Source organism: Protopterus annectens, chromosome 1.part1, assembly GCF_019279795.1.
Source record: "Protopterus annectens isolate FY-2018-M chromosome 1.part1, PAN1.0, whole genome shotgun sequence".
Classification (NCBI taxonomy): Eukaryota; Metazoa; Chordata; order Ceratodontiformes; family Protopteridae; genus Protopterus; species Protopterus annectens.
Window position 1 is genome coordinate 357503355 of NC_056726.1, and position 21437 is coordinate 357524791.

The window sequence follows — 21437 nt, forward strand, 5'->3', positions numbered from 1 at the left end:
AAGACAAGTTTATTCGCAAGCACAATACTTTCACCACACTGGCTTCTTCAGGCAAGTAATATATACAACTACAATTCAATTACCTAAAATCGCCCTGTAAGCCTGACTAGCCTGGTCTGCAAGGCTATGGAGCGCATCATCATGGAATTCATTAATAGAGACATTGGGAACCTTCAAACATTGGACCCTACCCAGTCTGGCTTTGTTAAGGGCAGATCATGCCTCCTAAACCTGGTGGACTTCTTTGAGACAGTTACCAAGGCTTTAGACGAGGGAAAGGAGGCCACACAGCCTACCTAGACCTCGCAAAGGCTTTCAACACCATTCCCCATTCTGGTATTACAGACAAGCTCACCAGCCTGAACATAAACCCCTACGTCATGAGATGGGTTGCCAATTGGCTCATGGATAGAACCCACACGGTGAGAGTTGCAGGCTCTAGGTCTGACTCTAAACCAGTTACAAGTGGCGTCCCCCAAGGCTCAGTCCTGGGACCCCTTCCTGTTCGGTATATACTTCTCAGAGGTACAGGCAAGCACAGGGGGACTATGGCTGACCAAGTTCACAGACGACTGCAAACTGGGGGCCATAACTGACTCTCCAGCTGATACAGACATCCTCCAGAAGGGCCTCACTGAGACGGATACTTGGTGTCAAAATCATGGCCTCAAGCTAAATGCCAAAAAGTGCATAGTCATCCCCTGAAGTAGCCACGAACTACCACGTACGTGGTAGTCCCCTAAATACAGAAAATGTAATAAGGGATCTGTAAAAAAGTTGTTTGGCATTCGCAAATACAACAGAACTGAAAAAACCTTGGCAACCACGCCAAATGCTATGCTGTCATGAGATGCCTGAAAAAATCCAATATTCATTTCCTGTCTAATTAAACGATGAGCTGTAAACCAAGTTGTACATAAAATCCAATGTTTAATAAAAAACGGAAGGTTACAAGTTAAGCGCTTTCACCTGTTCCAGACACGGGCTTCATCAGAACTAAAATTTTTTTTTTAAAAAAACAGTTGCAATTTAAATAAACATCTTGGTGCCAAAAAGTTGGCAGTATTTAAAGATACAGATCCTGAAACAAGCACCTGCATATCCAATATACAATAAAATAAATGTCAGTGTCAACCATTATTTGACGTATGATAACATCCTAGACTAAGTGTATAATAAAAAGAATAATTACATTATAATTAATCAATAAAAATGTGTTCCATTTAAACTGTTACAAGCTCTCCAAAAGTTGCTAATACCAATTTAACCTATTAAGCAACGGCCTTATGGAGATAAAATCGTTGAGCCCTGGGGGTGTAGATGCATCTGTAAATAATTGCCACCACATTTCCTTATGAGATAGCAAACCTTTGTAGTCTCCCCCCCCTCGGGTCAATCTTGATAATGTTCAAAATTGCAAACATAAAACGATGTTTATCCCCCCACGTTTTTATGTGCCTATATAGTGCATTTTTTTCATCCTTCTTTTTTATGCTATACATATGAGCATAGATTTGCTTATTAAACTATCTTTCGGTCTTACCTATGTAAAAACCGGAACAGGTACAACATTTAGCCAAATATATAATTAGTTTAGACTTACAGTTTCCCTGTCTAAACGTAATATGGGACCTATTGATATTATCTAATATTATTCCCTCTCCTTCATATATAGTATAACACAAATTACAACTACCACATTTGTTGGTATGTTTAAAAGAAGGATTTTTAGCAATGGGACCACTTTCCAAATATTTCTTTATATTAGGTCCCATTTTATTAACAAAAGTGGGGTAGGGTCCTACAATGTCTGCTACATCGTAATCTGCCAAAATGATATTCCAATTGGTGGTCAAAATTTCTTTAATTTTGAATACATATGGGCCATATTTCAAAACACAAGCTCTACTGTAATTAGTTTCTATACGAGAATGTCTATCATGGTGAGTAGGAATAATGACTTGTTTATTATGGTTGTGACCTAACAATGGGGTATATTTTTTCCCCATTCCTCTGTGACCTGCTTACTCATCTTAGACATCATATTTATGTCGTAACCTCTGTCTCTAAATAGGGATGTAATATAAGCTACTTCCTTCAACATGTCTGAATGAGATGAAGTCATCCTAACAGCTCTAATAAGCTGTCCCTTGTATATATTTCTTAATTTTTTAGGATGATTGCTAGAATATTCCAAGTAGCTATTTGAAAATGTATTTTTCCTATGTATTCTAGACAGAAAATGTTTTCCATCTTTGAAAACAAAGGTATCTAAGTAAGCTGTACCCTCCTGACTGTTGGAAGATGTAAATTTCAAATAGTTACTGCTAGAACTGATTGTAATCCAAGAATTTTTGCAGTATATTTTCACTACCATCCCACAAGATGTAAATGTCATCCAGGAAGCGGGAACAGTATTTGATATGTTTAAAAAATTAATTTTGGAACACAATGGATTCCTCCCAATGTAGCATAACCAGGTTTGCAAAAATGGGGGCGCAAGCAGCCCCCATTGCTACGCCCCTGGTTTTCCTGAAGTATTCGCCTTCATAGTAGATATAATTGTGTTCCAAAACTATACTCATCATTTCAATAATAAGACATGCTTTATCCCAATCAAACTCAGCATATTTTCTAATGCTGTTGGCAAAAGCGTTCAATCCTTCCTCTTTAGGTATATATGAAAATAAATCAATTACGTCAATGGTAACAAAACATCTCATCCTTATACATATGAGTGGGATAATTTTTCAAAAATTCCCAAGAATCCTTGACTAGGTGGGGAATTTTGCTATAAATATGTTTCAGCATAGTGTCCACGGCAACCCCTAGATGGAAAGTTTTGGATCTACTTCCAGAAATGATGGGTCGGAAAGGTGGATTATCTATATTTTTGTGAATTTTGGGAATTCCTACAAGTGTTGCTGCCACCGGATGTTCAACCTTCACGTAATTGTAAGTGTCAGTAATAATTTGTTTATCTATCAAAAATTCCTCAATATGCATGTCAATTCTCCTATATGCCAAGTTTATTTCATTCAAAGAAACAACCTCGTAATTTCCGGATAAATGTAATATGTCATACATTTTGGAAGCGTATACCATACTGTTGTATATCACTATGCCTCCCCCTTTGTCAGGTTTCATTACATGAATAGTTTTATCATTCTTCATATTTTTTAATATCATTGCTTCATCTTTAGATAAATCAGATTTAACTCTTTTGCCACCAATAGTATTTTGTAATTGATATATTTGTTTGGTAACTGATTTGTCATATACTGATAAAGTTGGATGCATATGAGGCATAAAACTACTTTTCTTTTTCAATGAGTTGATGCCCATACTTTGGATCCTTCCTTTATTGTCCGAATTATGGAACATAATAGCCAAATTAAATTTCCTTATAAATAATTTAATTTCACTTAGGCAGTCTACTAATCTAAAATTTGTTGTAGGAATATATTTCATACCTTTAGAAAATAAATGGAAGTGGGAAGTGTTGAGGGTAAAGTTGGTATAATTGTAAATATTAAAATTTTTGTAACAATTATACCTGCTTTAGTAATATCTTGAACATTACCAGAATTTATTTTGTTAAATGTATACTTGTGCTCCTCCATCTCTAATTTCTTGGAGGGTTTGCATACCAACCATTCATTTGATTTCTTAAATTTTGGTGTGGATGTTGTTTTTTCCACTTCCCTCCCCATTTCCAATCCCTCTGCTGGCCCTTTTGCCCACTGTTCCAAAAATGTGAGTTCTTCTCTGTTTGATTATTGTAGTCAATTTCTCCATCAACGTGTGTGTCGTACTGAAAGTTTCTAGTATCATGGCTAGGGCTGTTGCTGTTACCCCATCCATATGCTCTCCCCTTGTTATACTGTTCAATGTCCCTTTGTAACTTTTTATTTTTCCTATTAAATGCTTTCTTAGAATTAGCCTCTGCCACATGAAATTGCTTGACATACAATTTTTCCCACTGTGAGAATAACAGGTCATTCAAAATCAACTGATTTAAATTTTCAACCTCCTGCATAATTCTTACTAATTTTTCATCATTGTATTTTATCAACATTTGCATGTATTGAATACCACATTGATCAAAAAACTGATTGAAATCAGCTCTAATTTTATCATTTAAATCCACACCTACAGGGTGTTTGAAGAATCTCAACCCCATAGGTACAATTTCAGAATTAATACATTTCAAAAGGTATGCATTATCAAGTTTCAAACTATTAATAATATTTAATTTCTTTCCCAAGGTAAAAATAATGTCCCTTAGCATGCCCTTGGGTGACTGTCCATGAATTTGTTCTTCCCTTGTTGTGCAATTGTCAAAACCACAATTAGTATCTAAAAATTTCTTTAAATAATTGTGGCTGTTATGTGAATTGTTATTAACAATTGCAGGAATATCCTGCGTATTTACAGTACCTTTATTAACAGGGTCAGTCCCTCCAGACTGGATATATGTCCTCTTTGGTAACATCCTTTTAGGTTTTGTGCCAATCTGTTTGGCTTCATCATCTAAATCACCAAAGGAAAAATCGAAAGTGTAATCCGATAAGCCCATTCTACTACTATTCCGCTGTTCATTGTGTGGAAAAGAAACAGGTAGGTCTATAGTATTCGTACCTCCTCGACCTGTCTCTTGCCCATTTGGGATCCCAGGCGATGGGTTTAAGGTAGTAGGTGAACCTTCGTTAGTGTTATCAAAACCAGTATGACCGTCTCTTTCTTTACGGCCATTCAAAACTTTTAGTTATGTACTTACCATAACTTTAGATGTATGGGATCCATCTCGCCTACATTCTCTACAGATGGGTTCGGAGCCGATCCTCGGCTCCGACTCGGCCGCTATACAATAGAACGCAGTCTCTTATTGGCTGAGTTACCTCGTATCCCAGGATGCACCACTACTGCTTCCCCAGATCTTGTTTGTCCGCACACATTCACACACACATAGACTATTGTTATAACATTCCCAGGTGTTTCAAGAGAGGAAGAAGTTGAATTCGGATCGTCCGGTCTCTTCTGGTCTACGAGGCAGGGGGAAGGAGGGTGGGTTATTAGGAATGTAGGCGAGATGGATCCCATACATCTAAAGTTATGGTAAGTACATAACTAAAAGATGTAATGTGATCCTATCTCGCCTACATTCTCTACATATGGGACAGCGTCCCTAGCACCTAATTCCTGGGTGGCTCACTGGAAAACGCTCCTGAGAACCGTGGAACCGAAGGAAGCTCGACCCCTAGATGCCACATCCAATTTGTAGTGAGAAATAAAGGTGTGTAGAGAAGACCACGTAGCAGCCGCACAAATGTCACTAATAGAGAGCTTGGAATGAAAGGCTGCCATAGTGGCCATAGCCCTGGTAGAATGAGCTTTCACTGGAACTATAAGCTCCTTATTTGAAATGAGATAAATATGACTGATACAGTCTCTGATCCACTTGGCAATAGTGACTTTTGCGACGGCTTTGCCTAATTTACTATCCGAAAAGGACACAAACAGTTGATCTGATTTTCGTGCTTGGTGTGTCCTATCCAAATAGAAACGTAATTGTCTGTGCACGTCTAAGCTGTGAAAGGTATATTCAGCTCTGTTTGAATACTTAGGGAAAAAGACCGGTAATTCCAGTGATTGTTGCAAACAAAAGTTAGAACAAACCTTTGGTATAAAGGATGGGTTTGGTCTAAGAGATACTCTATCCTTGTGAAATACCAGGTATGGTGGTTTGACACATAGGGCTTGAAGTTCTGAAACTTCGCCTGGCTGATGTAATAGCAACTAGAAGAGCAGTCTTCCAAGAAAGAAATTTTAAGTCACAGGTTGCTGCCGGCTCAAAGGGAGATGAGGTTAATGCACCTAACACCACGTTAAGGTCCCACGGTGGTGCAGGATGAGATATAGGGGGCCGTAGAAGCCAAGCTCCTTTAATAAAAGCTTTGCACAAGTTGTTGCTCATTAAAGGTGGTTCTACGCTCTCGTGAAAATTGGAAATAGCAGCCAATTGAACTTTGATGGTAGACACCGAACAACCTTGGTTGAACAGGGAAGCTAAAAACTTCAGTACCTCTGACACCGAGGCTGTCATAGGGTCTAATCCTCGGAGTTGGGCCCAAATAGCAAACCTCTTCCATTTATTGCTATACATCTTTTTAGTAGAAGTCTTGTGGGCCGAGGACAAAATATGCATGACTTCAGGGTCGAAAGAATGGCTCCTAACTATGGTCGGAAGAGGAGTAGCCAAGCTGCTAACTTCAATGAATGGAGGGACTGATGGAGCTGTCCTGACTGATGCGTCAAGAGGTCCGGAACTTGGTCCAGGAACCAGGGACCCTCAATGCATATTTGTGAAGAAAGGGGAACCAGACTTGACGAGGCCAGTATGGGGCGATTAGAATCATTTTGCTTCCCAAGCGAATCGCCTTCTGAATCACCTTGGGGAGAAGGGGAACCGGTGGAAAAGCGTATAGCAGACTGGGGGGCCAAACTTGGACTAGAGCATCCTTGGGGATCTCCCCCGGAACTGGGGTGAGAGAGAAGAACTGCTGGCATTTCGTTGAGGGGAGTTGCGAAGAGATCGCAACAAGGAGCTCTCCATCTCGTGAAAATCTGTGCTACCACTCTGTCGTTCAAGGACCACTCGTGAGGGGAGAGAATAGTTCTGCTCAGTCTGTCGGCTATCACGTTGGATCTCCCCGGAATGTGTGTTGCCACTAGGAAACGTTTGGTAGCAATCGCCCAATCCCATACCTTCATGGCCTCTCTGCAAAGGGGGTAATACCTGGTCCCTCCTTGCTTGTTTAAGTACCAGACTACCGACATGTTGTCGGACTGAATGGCAATCGTACCCTGGGGGAGGTGATCGTGCAGTGCTTGCAACATTAAAAGCACCGCCCTCATTTCCAGGATATTGATGTGGAGAAGACTCTCGTCGGTGTGCCACGTGCCTTGGACCGACCTGTCCAGATAATGTTCCCCCCACCCTGTCTGGGAGGCGTCCGTAGTCAACGTGGCCGAGGGGAATGGGGGAACGAAGGGTCGCCCTAGATTCAGGTTGGAGGAAAGAAGCCACCAACAAAGATCCTGTTTGCACGTCTCTGTGATCAATATGTGGTGACTGAGGGGAAGGTCTTGATAAGACCACTGGACTGATAGGAGCCACTGGAGTATCCTCATATGCAACCTTGCCAAGGGGACCAGAAGAATAGTGGCTGACATGGAACCCAACAGCTGCAGGACCATTCTCGCTGGAGCACGACGTCTGAGGAGTAATGCCCGAACCTGAGACTGCAGCGTTGCTATCCTTTCCGCAGGAAGATAGACTCGCATCTGCCTTGAGTCTATTTCTGCACCAATAAACAGAATACGCTGAGATGGCAGCAATACAGATTTTGTCCAATTGAAGGTGATTCCTAAGGAGTTGCCTAGAGAGATAGTGGCTGCTAGAGTTTTCAAGAGTAAATGCCTGGAGGTGGCAGTTAGGAGCCAGTCGTCTAGGTATGGAAACACCTGGAATCCTAGACTTCTCAGGTGAGCAGTCACCACCGCCAAACATTTGGTGAACACCCTGGGGGCTGTGGTGAGACCAAAGGGCAGTGCTCGGAACTGGAAATGACTGTCTCCTAGGCTGAAGCGCAAGTGTCTCCTCGACGCCTGATCTATCAGAATGTGATAATAGGCGTCTTTGAGATCTATGGAGCACATCCAAACACCTTTCTCCAAAAGCGGGAGAATGGATTGCAAGGTGACCATCCAGAATTTGGACTTTTTCACTAATCGGTTTAACTTGCTGAGATCCAAAATGGGCCTCAAGTCCCCGGTCTTTTTTGGTACCAAAAAGAATCTTGAGTAAGTCCCTGATCCGGCCTGATCTGCGGGGACAGGTTGGATGACTCCTTTTTGAAGCAGCTTCGATATTTCGCTGGCTGCATGATCCCGTTGACTGGGTGGCGGGTCCGGGATTCTTTGGGATGGTGGGGGGGGTTGAGAGAAGGGAATGGTGTAACCTCCGGCGATGATTCGGAGCACCCATTGGTCCTGAGTGATATTTTCCCAGGCCTTTAGGTGTCTCGAAAAACGACCCCCGACTGGCTCCGGAGCTGCACAGTCGGGTACTCCTTCAGAGATGCTGGAAGGAGGAGGAGCCACGAAAGGACTCGCGGTCTCCAGTGTTGCGGGGGCCTCCGCCGCCTCTGGGACGGCATCTCCCTGAAAAATTTCCCCCTCCTCTGCCTCTAGAAGGGGAATCGCTCTGCTGCGAAGAGTAAGGCTTTTGAGACTTACGGAACCACATTTTCCCTCCTCTTCGAGTCTTGGGATAAGGTCTGAAGGGAGTGGAAAACCGGGCCCCTACGGCAGTTAAAGTCTTACCCTCCTGTTCGCAGCGAGTCAAAGTGTCCTTTACCTTGGGTCCAAACAGTGAGGACCCATCAAAGGGGGCGTCGGCAAAGGAAGACTTAAAGGCCTCCGCAAAGTGACACAGGCGTAGCCAGGCTTGTCTCCGTAGAGCAACACCTGTTCCCGCCGCTCTGCTCCTTCGGCTGCATAAGAAATGAGCCTCATGGACGAGTTGGATAACGAGGACAGGGTAGCCAACTGGGAGTTAACCGTCTGGGCCAACTGCTCAGGTAAGTTACCGGAGAGGGTATCCGAAAGCTCCTTGACCAGATCCCTCTGCAGTCTCGTGAAATGCGTCAAATAGTTCAGAGACCTTAATGTAAAGGTCGCTGAAGAAAGGGTACGCTTCCCGTACCGATCCATGCTCCTAGACTCCTTATTAGGAGGATGGACGGACGTTGAAGCCTCTGCCACATCTTGCTGGGTGGCAGATGCCACCACCATGGCATCTACAGCCACACCTTTCGAAAGAAAGTCCTTATCAGTGGGAGCCAAAAGGAATTTATTGGGGCGAGCTGGCACCGGTTCAACAGAATCCGGGTGTTCCCACGCCCTTCGAGAGATCAAATCCAGAAGCTCATCGAAAGGCGGAGACACCCAGGAGGCGGAGGGCTGAGCCCCGAAGGCCTTGAGGAAAACCGACTCCTCAGCAGAAGGGTGTTTGGACTGCCAGTCGCCTCGTTGCTTAAGGATCTCCAAGATGTCCGCAAAGGATACATCATCCGAGGACGACTTGGGGGACCCTTCCGCATCATCGAGGTCGGTATCCGAGGTGAGAGACTCATCAGGGGAGTCGACGTGCTTCCTCTTACACTGTTTCTTCCTCGGAGGTTCCTCCGAAAGCGTTTCGGAGGGATCTCCAGGAAGAAGGGAACCCCAATGGGGTAACCTCAGGCCCAAGGGCTCCGCTGTCGTGAGACAGGGGGATTGCAAAGGAGCCAGTCTCTGTGCCAAGGGAAGGTGGTGGTGAGATGGTAGAAGTGGCCAGAGAGGATTTGGCCAAGGCACTCCTCATGGCCTCGGCGGGACCCCAGAGTCCTGGGATGGTTCAACCCCCGAGGCCACAACAGCAGTCGGAACTCCCGCAGCAGACGCACCGAGAGGGAGGCTCGGAACCGAAAGGATCGGTCCCGAAGCGTCCCCCCCGGGGCCGACAGAGGAGGTCCGCGTACCGAACCCCGACCCAGAGGGCGGGGTTGGAGTTAGGGTCGGAACCGATCCGACAACCTCCACCGGCTCCACCAACACTGACTCCAACGGCGCCGAAGCTGTTGGAGGAGGAACCGAGATAACAGGATGGGAAATCGGCTCCGGAGCCGACTGGGCTGGAGCCGAGATCAATTTTGCAAAGACCGGAGACTGAAAAAGCCTTTGAAGCACCCTGTCTAAATCCGAATCAGACATCCTCGACGACCGAGAAGAGACCAACCGGGTCCGAGTCGACTTCTCCGCCGGCTCCGAAAGACTGGGGGACCGGCTCCGTATGGGTTCGAGAAGTATCGGCGCCGAGGGAGATTCCACTACCACTGCAATTTCCCTCGGAGCCGATGTGGACTTTGGCACCGAAGGGGAAGAGTCTGAGCGGGCAACCTCCATCGGCTCCGAAGGCAGTGGAGCCGATGGAGATGACTCGCCTCTCGACGCCCGAGCTCGACTCCGAAGCCAGAGGAGTCGAGGCTGGAGACATCGAGGCAGACCGTTCCGCCCTCGGCTCCGAAGTCCGTGGAGCCGACGGAGAAGCCTGCCGCGACTTTTTAGCTGCCGGATCCGACAGGCTGGTCGGAGCCGAAGACTTTTTCTTCCTCGAAGGGGAAGAAGAAGAAGATAGGGCTTCCTCAAAGGAAGGGGTAATAAGCCCTTTCAAAATTAACTTATTTTTCCTCTCTTGGAGGACGCGAGAGGAAAAAGCGTGGCAAACGCTACAGGATTCTTGGAGGTGCTTCGGGCCCAGACAGTAGACACACAATGAATGGTCGTCCGTAATGGACATTTTATAATTACATTTTGAACATTTCTTAAAACCTGATGGTCTATGTTCCTTCGACGTGGCTATCTAACTACAAACGCACTAAACTACAAAAACTACACAAGGACAGCCTAGACTCTAACTAAAACGCCTAGGATAGGGCAAGGCCCCTCTAACTTACACGGGATCACTTAAGTACCACAAAAAATACAATTTTACCACAAAAAAAAATTAAATACACAGTCACACAACAATAAGTAGCTGTTAAACAGCTTTTGGGTAAGTTTTAGCACAAAACTAGACAGAAAAAATCTGACTAAGAGGCACTTAGCTCAGCCAAGTCTGAGACCACGTCTATGCTTCAGAAGCGGCAAACGAGATCTGGGGAAGCAGTAGTGGTGCATCCTGGGATACGAGGTAACTCAGCCAATAAGAGACTGCGTTCTATTGTATAGCGGCCGAGTCGGAGCCAAGGATCGGCTCCGAACCCATCTGTAGAGAATGTAGGCGAGATAGGATCACATTACATCCATTAATACATTGTCTGAAGTTGTTGGCACGTCCAAACCACTCTTAATAGTGGTATCAGTAATGGCAATACTGCCCATGACATTAAACCCAATGTTAGTCAGCAACATCGTCAATTTGCTAACTTCACCCTTGAGTTCTGCTAACTGCTTGTTTCAGGATCTGTATCTTTAAATACGGCCAACTTTTTGGCGCCAAGATGTTTATTTAAATTGCAACTGTTTTTTTAAAAAAAATTTTAGTTCTGATGAAGCCCATGTCTGGAATGGGTGAAAGCACTTAACTTGTAACCTTCCAGTTTTTATTAAACATTGGATTTTATGTACAACTTGGTTTACAGCTCATTGTTTAATTAGACAGGAAATGAATATTGGATTTTTTCAGGCGTCTCATGACAGCATAGCTTTTGGCATGGTTGCCAAGGTTTTTGTAGTTCTGTAATAAGGGATCTGGGGACCCAAGTAGATAGTAATCACTCCTTTGATAATCATATTGCCAAGGTGGTTAGAAAATCCTTCTATGTGGACCACCTAATCACAAAAGGGTTCGCATCTAGAACAAAAGAGGTTATTGTGCCCCTCTACTCATCACTCATCAGACCCATCAAAGAGTACAATGCCCCATTTGGGATGTACCTTACAAGACACCTGCAACGGCTGGAAAGACCACAGAAGTACCTCACCAAGAGGATTACTGGCCTCAAACATATGCCCTATGCAGCCCAACTGAAGAAACTCCAGCTGTACTCGGTTGCATACCGCTTACTCAGAGGTGATCTCTGCCTGACATACAAGGCCATGTCCAACCCAGAAATGATGGACATGCTCCACCTAAAAAAAAAAAAACAAATCCCCGAGAGCCACAAGCTCTAGGGATCTAAACCTCAAGACAACAATAAATAGGAAGTGCTGGAGGAATAGATTCCTGTCCCAGAGACTCCCCATGCTTTGGAACAGGATTCCAATCTACATTAGGCAGAGCCCCTCACTAACACTCAAAAGAAACTTGACGAGTGGATGGGAAACAGAAAATTTACCCCGGGGATCACTGCAGTGGCTCTGCTGGACAGAGGCACAGGGGACTAATCTAAGGGGGTGGCGAAAGCCAACAAATTCTGGCTAGGCTTATAGATGCCCACGGGCAGATAGACTAGTACTTACCTATGAACCTATAAATATAGGCTACAAGTCACATGATCAGACTTTTGCACTTAAAGCCTTTAACAGTGGCTTCAAAGTAAAAGTACCATTTAACCTAGGTGGTAGATGTGCTCCAAATCATGGATCCATTTCATTTCCTCATTCGCTGTCATCAACTTAATATCTGCACCTCTTAATGGCAAAAATATAACCTTTAAAATAACAAACCTAAAAACATGTTCATCACTTGTTTCAAATATATGTTTGTACAAGGCATTCATCATAACCTTGCATCGTATACTACTCATATGGTCAGATATCCGATCCCTCAACCTCCTGTTTGTCATCCCTACATAGTACCAGTCACATCTAACACACTTTGCATAATATATAATATTCTTAGTCTTACAATTTCCATAGGCACGTAGCATAAAGTTCATACCTGTGACGGGATGTTTAATTACTTTTGACTCCTCTATATATCTACAGGACAAACAATTATTACACTTATGAGTATTATGTTTGGTATTTATAAACTCAAAATAATATTTTGGTTGTTCTTTATAGCACAACTTTTGTTCAAGTGTGCCACTACACTTATAACCAAAACATGGTTTCTCACCTACAACATACATATCTTAGCTCAGGTACATCCCGTAGACTAGACCAATGACGAGATATTATATTCTTAACCTGTGATGTATTATTATTATAAGTAAACATACATCTAATGGGTTAATTCCCGTTTGACACTTCCTTCATATTTGGATCAATGTCAGTGCCAAAAATTGGACATGTATCAACTAAACGTTGTTTAGATTTATTTAGTGCAAATTGTATTTCTTTCTTATTATACCCACATTCCATAAATTCTATGGTCAATTGGTCCAGTTGCCTATAAATACATTCATCATTGGTATTTAACTTTGCTACCCTATGCATCTGATTTGTAACAATGTTAGAAAACATATGCGGTGGTTGCATACTACTATGATGCAGATAACGATTTCTCTTTACCACCTTTCTGTGCATCTCAGTTTGTACAGCATTAGTCTCATCACGCTTTAAAAACACATCTAAAAAGGAGATATTTCTCGTGAAAGCTCATACTTGAATCTTAAGTATGTGGTAGCACTGTTAATATAGTCTAAAAAATTACTCAGTACTGTCAATCTTGATCCTCACAGATGACAAAGAGAACATCAACAAATTGAGTATAAAAACAAATGCAATTATTATAAGGGTTGTCATTTGATAATACATATCTGGCTTCCCACATGTACATTACAATGGTCGCATATGAATTTGCAATGGGCGTACCCATCGCGGCACCTCTGACCTGATGAAAACACTTGGTATCAAATATGAAGACACTGTTTTCAAGTATCAGGGCCAGCAAACTGCATAAAAAATTGATCTTATCCATACTGTATTCTGAACATCTAGTCAAGAATGCTCTCACACAGTAGATACCTATTTCATGGGGGATGACAGTGAATAGAGAATCTACATCTAAAGTCAAAAAGTACAAATTCCCCACTACATAGCCTTGATTCCACTGGCACAATTGTTTGAGGAACATATTGCTATCTTTCAAAATGGTGGGAACTTTATCTAACAGTGGCCTAAGCTGCTTCTCCAAATACTTGGACAGATGTTCAGTTCCCACCCCCTAGCAGAGACAATAGGTCTCATGGGGGGGGGGGGTGCATAGGTGATTTAAGCAGCTTAGGTATTCCATAAATAATTGGTATAATCACATTCTTGACCAATAGATAATCAAACAGTGCATCGTCAAACAACCCATTTTCACGCATCTCACATATCCTTCCCCTTACATTCAGTGACAATCTACTGGCTTCATTCCTACTTATAATTTCATACTCAGAACTCTGCATTAGTATCTCCATCTTTCGACTGTAAAACTAGAACTCATGACAACCACTCCCCCTCCTTTATCTGCCTTTTTTACAATGATATTTTTATTCTTTTCCAATGAGTCCAGTGCTTCAAATTCTTGCTTAGTCAAGTTGTAAAGCTTATTAAAACATGAACTGTTATACAGCTTACATATGTCCCTTTCCACAGCATTTTCAAACACTTGAAGAAAGGTATTGTATGGTATAAAAACACTACTTCGCTTAAGTTCTTCACAAATTTGTTGAGAACTACTGTATGAAAATACAATTTAAGGTTTAATCTCCTTATAAAGCATCTGAAATCAAGGAGTGTCTTAGATATATCTATACACACATAGGGCACAAATGTCAAGCCTTTGGATAGTACAGAGAGTTCATACTCATTCAACTCATGAGATGACAAATTAAATACTAAATCTGTCTGATTAGTTTGTGCACCTGATTCATGGTTATCGGACGCCTCAACGATGTTCCTGCCAACAGTTTCTCTCTCCAACTCTTCTTCTGAATTTTCTGTGGCAGCATAGGTAAAGGGTCCTTGGTTAGAATCAGAAAATCCACAGGATCTAGAGCACGAACATTACTCATGTCTATCTGAGGTGCCGGTTCATTAATTTGTATATTCACTAACTTAGAGGCATATGTGAACGAATTTGTTAAATGTTGTACAGCTGTACCTTCCAAATCAGCAGTAGAAAGAGTATAAACAATTACCTGAAGGAAAAAGGGCCAGCCAATCATGGTTTAATGTTCTAAGCATGGGTTCAGTGACAGGACACTCTATTTTCACTACTATTATAAGACAAACGACAGCAACCCACTAGTGAATAATCCAATGGCCCTAAACAACATCACAATGGTACAGTTAGAGATTCCTGCTGAAAATGTAATTGTGTGACTGGCCTAAGAACTCAGAATGTGTGAGAAGTATTCAAGCGTCTTTTTTTTATTTTGTTAGTAGAAAAGAGGGTGTTTCGGAGAGAAAGTCTTGCGTTTAGCTTAGTTCTGGAAGTGGGCATGCAGCTTCCTTGCCAGTGTGAAAGGAACAAACAGAAGAAGGATTACCATGTTATGAAACAAGCCAATTGAGTGTTACTGTTAGCTGACATACTGCTGACTTTGACAGACGCAAGGAAAAACAGTGACAGATATCACTGAGGGGCAGTACAGCAACTATTCTTTATATCCTTTTTCATCATCAATGCAATTAATACAGAGAAATTGTCTGAAAAAACACACCACCACCACAAAGGGGTACCATTTGTCTACCTTTTCAAATGACAATTCCATAGCTAGCTAGCAGTGTCATGTGAAAAAACATGAAAATGACAAAAGTAATGAGACTTTAGGATAATTATTTTCTAATGTTCCTCTAACTTTTGCAGAAAACAATAGTTATGCATTCGAATAACTTGACACAAAATGAAAACAAATAAATATCTATGAGTAAGCTTTTATTTTGATAAAATGAAATCTAGTCATCTATACCGAGTAGAGATATTTTGCCCTATAGAATCTCAATTTTAAGTCTCACTTTCAAAGTCTCAAAAGGTAGCAAGTCTTTCAACACACTCCATTTCAGACACTTCAAAAAAGAACCCTACCCTACATGGTTGATGCAAAATCTGCCCCCACCTTCTTTCCAGCATCTGCTGTAGCAGGTCCTCTCCATCCTCGTCAACTATATCTCCATTAATTGGTTCATCACACACATTGCGTAACTCACTTGAGGGGTATGATTTCATGGATTGGCTCCTCTTCCTCTGTTCACCTGCTCTTGTCAGGATACTAGATTTCTAAAGGTTGAGAAAAGAAAGCAACCCAGTATCAGAGACCAATTCAAAATCTGCTGGATACTTGCTTGTTACAGACACACAATTCACTTTAGGTTACCTAGAGAGGTATAATCGCCAAATGAATTCCAGATTAGTGAACTGAAAACATACAGTAAAGACTTTGCTGGGACTAATTAATAATATAAAAGAATGGCAACAGGTGCAGTCCTAAAGGAAAACATATTTACAGTTAAAACAGCGGCAACCACAGTTACTTCCATTGAAACTAAAGAGAAGTGAAAAATGAGTATTTAAGGAAAAAAAAGAAGTTATGTACTCACCATAATGTTCCGTCTGTGTTGTCCATTTTCATTCTTCCTCAACAGCTGGGGTTGGATCCGACTTGGCCATTATTTTAGCTCATGGCCACTAAAAAGCCCTCTAGCTACTCCCTTACCCATAATGCACCAACCCCTAACATACCTCAGATCTTGTTTGCTGGTTGACATAATATAAGAATTATTATTATAATATAACTGATAGAAGAAACTGTTATCTGGAGCTCAACATAAGGAACAGTGGTGTCCTTATATGTTCTCATTCATCCAGAAATCAACTGTGAAAAAGGTCGGGGTTGGTGGGCGGGGAGCTGAGAAAACTGAAAATGGACAACACAGATGGAACATTATGGAGAGTACATAACTACTGATGTAGTCAATTTTCATTCATTTCCCAACAGGTGGGACAGAGTCCCCAGCTACCTAAAAATCCCAGGTGGACATAAGGAAGGATATTCCTGAGCCAAAGGTTGCTCTTCCCGTTGAGACCAGATCCAGACTGCAATGAGTAATAAAGGTATGAGGACTGGCCCAAGTTGCAGAAACACACGTTATCCATGGAAGCCCTAGACAGAAACACTGAAGTAGCAGCCATGGACCTAGTTGAATGGGCTCTTAAAGGTTCTGGTAAAGATAGACCCAACTTATTTTAGACAAATGATATACAATCTGTCAGCCATCTAACTAAATTACCTTTGCAACTGATTTACCCAATTTAGAATCTGCAAAGGAGACAAATAATTAATCTGTTTTCCTAATTTCTTTTGTTCTATGTAAGTAAAAACATAATTGTCTGCAAACATCCAATAAGTGCAACATATATTCACCTTTGTTTGCAAATTTAGGAAACAAAAAAACCTGGCTGATTAATGCACTGGTTGGATTCTGACACCACCTTAGAAAGAAAAGGAAAGGACTGGTTTGTAATGTTACTTCATCCCTATGAAAAATCAAGTAGGAAGGTTTAGAAATAAATGCCTGAAGTTCTGAAATCATTCTAGCAGAGGTGATGGCCACCAGAAAGATCATCTTCAGGTCAGAAACTTTAAGAACACATTTTGCTGCTGGTTCAAAGGGGGGAACGAATCAAGGCCTGCAGTACCAAATTTAAGTCCTGTGGAAGAGTTGGATCTTTATAAGGAGGTCTCAAAAGAAGGGTACCTCTCAAGAAGACCTTTTAGATCAAGCCAGGGTGGAGTTCTCAAATCCAATGCGAAAATTACAGATGGCTGCTAACTGAACTCTAATGGTCAAGGTGCTAGCTCCTACGTTAAACATTGTCAAAAACTCAAGGGCACTTTGTACAGGGGCTGAAAAGGGGTCAGTATGTTTCTGAAGTGCCCAAAAAACAAACCTCTTCCATTTACTTCTGTAAAGTTTTCTTGCAGAAGCCTTATGGGAAAATAAAAGTATATGATGAACAGGGGATGACAGCATGGGTTGTCTGGCTATTAAAGGAAGTGGAGAAACCATGCTGTCAGCTTTGAAATATCCGGGTGAATAATGCCTGTGGATGAGACAGGAGGTTTGGAATCGGATCCAAAATCCAAGGTGGGTAAATCAGATCAGGTTAAAGAAGGGGGAACCAAATCTGTCAAGGCCAGTAAGGTGCAATTAGGGTGACTTTGCTCTTCAACCAGAAAGCTTTCTGCAGAAATCTGGGATCAAGGGAGTTTGAGAATATGCAAACAGGAAACCGGGGAGCCAGTTGTGTAGTTCAGCGATTCCCCCAGTGGGGGGATTACGGCAAAGATGCTGCTGCACTTGTTGTTCAGGGGAGATGCAAAGAGACTGCAGCAAGGCTGGGCATGTTTGTTTGTTTCTTTCTTTCTTTCGTCTTTTCACGGTTAGGGGTCGCCTCAGCGGAACTCCAGTCCGCTAATGATTGGCAGTAGATTTTGACGTGCTGGCTTGCCGGGCCTAACGCACAATATTGGTGAAAAATCATTTCTGCCACCTTCATGCTGGGAGACTGCTCATGAGGTAGTAGAATGGACATGCTCAATTTGTCTGCTATCACACTGGACTTCCCCGGAATGTGCATTGCTATCAGAAATTGGTTGGATGAGATCGCCCATTGCCGCATTCTGGCACTTTCATACCTACAAGTTTAAAGAGAGGAAGTTAAGGAATGAGCAGTGGAAATGATTTGAGCATTATTGGAAAAGAGAAATTTCTTCCAAAGGGATCACTAATGAGTCTGATAAAATGAGAATAGAGTTTATAAATACAGTAGAAATAAGAGGGAAAAAGATATGGGAGAAAAAAGAAATGGGAATTACTGGATTGACAAAGGTTAAAGTACTGTAGACTAAGAGGAATCCCATAGAACAAGAAGAGGAGCAACTGCAGAGTGCTAAACAGAAAATAAGGGAGTATCTGGATAACATGCATTAGTTTAGAAATGCTCCTAAGCAATATTTTTGGATAACAACTCAACACCAAAAAACCTTTTAGCAGAACAACTTAGGCAACAGAAACCAGAAAAGGGCTGTCACCAGACTTAGGGAGCCTATGACAAGAAAAATAACCAGAAATCCTGCAGAAATATTAGATATATACTGGACATTTTATGAAAATGTGTATACAGCAGAAAAAGTGTAAACAGAGATAAAACACAAACGGAAATATTTATGAAAGACTTAATTAGGCAAAATTTAGAGAAATATATTGCTCAACAATTAACAGCTATGATAGGGAGAGATGAAATAAAAATGTTGTTGTATAATCATTTAACAGGTTAACAGGGAAGTTTCAGGAAAAGATGGTATTGTTCTAGAAGTTGAGAGGGAAGAAAGTGATTAAGAGGTTTTGTTTAATAGTATTTTAAAAGAGGAGGGAGTACAACTAACATGGAATACCACCATCATGGAAATAAAGTATGCTAGCTATATAACCCAAAGAGGGCAAAGAACCTTCAGATCCAACTTCACATAGACATATTTCATTTTTAAAACCATGATTATGAAGTGTTTAGATCTATACAAGATAAGAGAATGGCAAAGCCATTGCCAAAATTGATAACAATGGATCAGTAAGGTTGTTGTGGAGGACAGGCAAACACCTGACAACCTCAACAGAAAGTACAGTTGTGTAAAATCTTACCATAACAATAGATGTCCTTCTCTTCATGGTTGCAGGATTCTTAACATGAGGGATCCCCTGCCAAGGGTGGCCCGACGTTCAGTCAGTATACCAAAGCCTTTAAGTTGTTATTGATATGCCGTGTGTCACACGTATGCTCCCCGCGCAAGGCATAGGGCATAAAAGGGATGTCTGGATGTATCATCCTCAGAAGTGAGAGGACCAGGAGGAACTCAGCCTTAGGATACCAAAGGGTAACATACACATCCAGAGGGACAAAAGACCAGGGGGAGGCAGTGAATACTGCAATAGTGAAGAGAAGGACATTACTGTTATGGCAAGATTTTACACACCTGTACTATGTCCTTCCATTTCATTGCTGTGGTATTCTTAACATGAGGGAGAGTACAAAAGCTCAAGAAGAAGACAGGGAGGAGGAAGTGCCAACACAGCCTTCCAGGAACCCATGAAGAATGATCCTACCAAAACCAGCTCTAGTCCCGGATATGGCATCTAACGTGAAATGCTTGGTAAAAGTATGCAATGAAGACCAGGTAGCTGCCTCAAGGACAGAATTAGCTTATACATTCAGTGGAAAAGAAACAATTCTTGAAAAAAACACCAGAAGAAGCCACAGCCCTAGTAGAGTGAGCCTTAACCACAGAAAGAAGGCTCTCGAATAACAAAATTAAATGGCTGTAGAAATCCAAGACAAAACAGTCTGTTTGGAAACTGCAAAACCTAATGATCTAGGATGAAAGGAAACATAAAGCTGATCACACTGCCTAAAATCTTTAGTTTTGTCCAAATAAAATCTGAGTTGTCTATGTGCATCCAAAGTGTGCAACACCTTCTCACTAGCAGATTGTGCAGAAGGGAAAAAGGTGGGCAAATTAACAGACTGATTAACAGGCACCTCATTCACCACCTTAGGCATAAAAGAAGGATTGGTATGAAGAGATGCTTGGTCCTTATGAAAAACTAAAAAAAGAGGAACGGCCATAAGGGCTTGCAGCTCAGACACCCACCTGGCAGAAGTAACTGCCAACAAAAGAATAGTCTTTCAAGAACAATGCTGTAAGGAAGCTGAAGCTGCAGGTTCAAAAGGAGCCTGAGTCAATTTTTACAAAACAAAATTAAGATCCCAGGAAGGAAGAACAGCCTTCTTGGGAAGTCTAATATGAAGGATGCTTTTAAGAAATTGTTTAGCCTACAACCTAGAGGCCAAGGGAGGAGTTAAAGGCAGACAAGCAGAAATAGCTGAAAGGTGGGCTTTAATAGAAGCATATGCCAACCTAGCATGGAGCAATTCACACAAATAAGAAAGAACCAAAGGACCATCCACAGTGAGTGGATCCAGGTTACGAGAAAGACATCAAACAGAAAACCTCTTCCATTTGGGCAAGTAGGGTTTCATGGTAGTGGGTTTTCTGGCCTCTTGCAGAACCGAAGCACGGCCTCAGGAAAAAAAAAGGTGCCTGTAAGGAATCAAAATCCTATCACCCACAGTGTGTCAGTTGAATTTTGGACAGATGGGGATGGATGAGAGATCCCTTGTCTTGTGTGAGAAGATCCACCCTGTGAAGTAACTTATGATGATTGCCCTTGGCTAGATGCAGAAGAAAAAGGAACCAATGCTTTCTGGGCCAAAAGGGTGTCACCAGCAATACTTTGGGAGCATCCTGTTTTATCTTGTACAAGACGTTTGGAATGAGAGAAAGGGGGAAGGAAGGCATAAAGAAACATTCCCTTCCATGAAATATATGGGGGGGGGGGGGGTTCACCTTCCAGGCTACAGGACAACGAGTCCTTGCACAAAATTGAGGAAGCTGCCTGTTCAGAGGGGAGCAGCAAGATCTACTTGAAGAATACCCCACTAGTGGATAATGTGCAGAAACACATCCCTGTGAAGTATCCACTCATGAGATTGTGTTATAGACCTGCTCAAAGAATCTGCCACATAATTCTGACTTGAAGCAATGTATATTGCCTAAAGTGTGACTTGGTACTGAACCTCTAACTCCCAAACCTGGACTGCCAATCTGCAAAGCAAATAAGAACTTGCCCCCCCACCCCAAGTTTGTTGATGTACCACATCACTGTGGTATTGTCCGTTAAGATCTTTACGACCCCTGGAGAAAATAAGAGTATAAAAAGCACTGAGTGCCAACAGAAGAGATCATCTCATTGATACTGATGTGCTCCTTCTGCTGCTGAGGAGACCAAAGGACTTGCACCTTCAGGCTTCTAAAGGAAGCTCCCCAACCCCTGTC

General features: G+C 42.2%; 1 protein-coding gene across 1 annotated transcript in view; it reads right to left on the reverse strand.

Moving 5' to 3' along the window:
• Nucleotides 1–21437, reverse strand: part of CLCN6 (chloride voltage-gated channel 6) — a 1280196-nt gene that overhangs the window by 386255 nt on the left and 872504 nt on the right. Inside the window, exon 19 of the mRNA XM_044075232.1 lies at nt 15603–15763. Coding sequence (XP_043931167.1) covers nt 15603–15763 — 161 coding nt within the window. The remainder of the gene's footprint in view (nt 1–15602; nt 15764–21437) is intronic.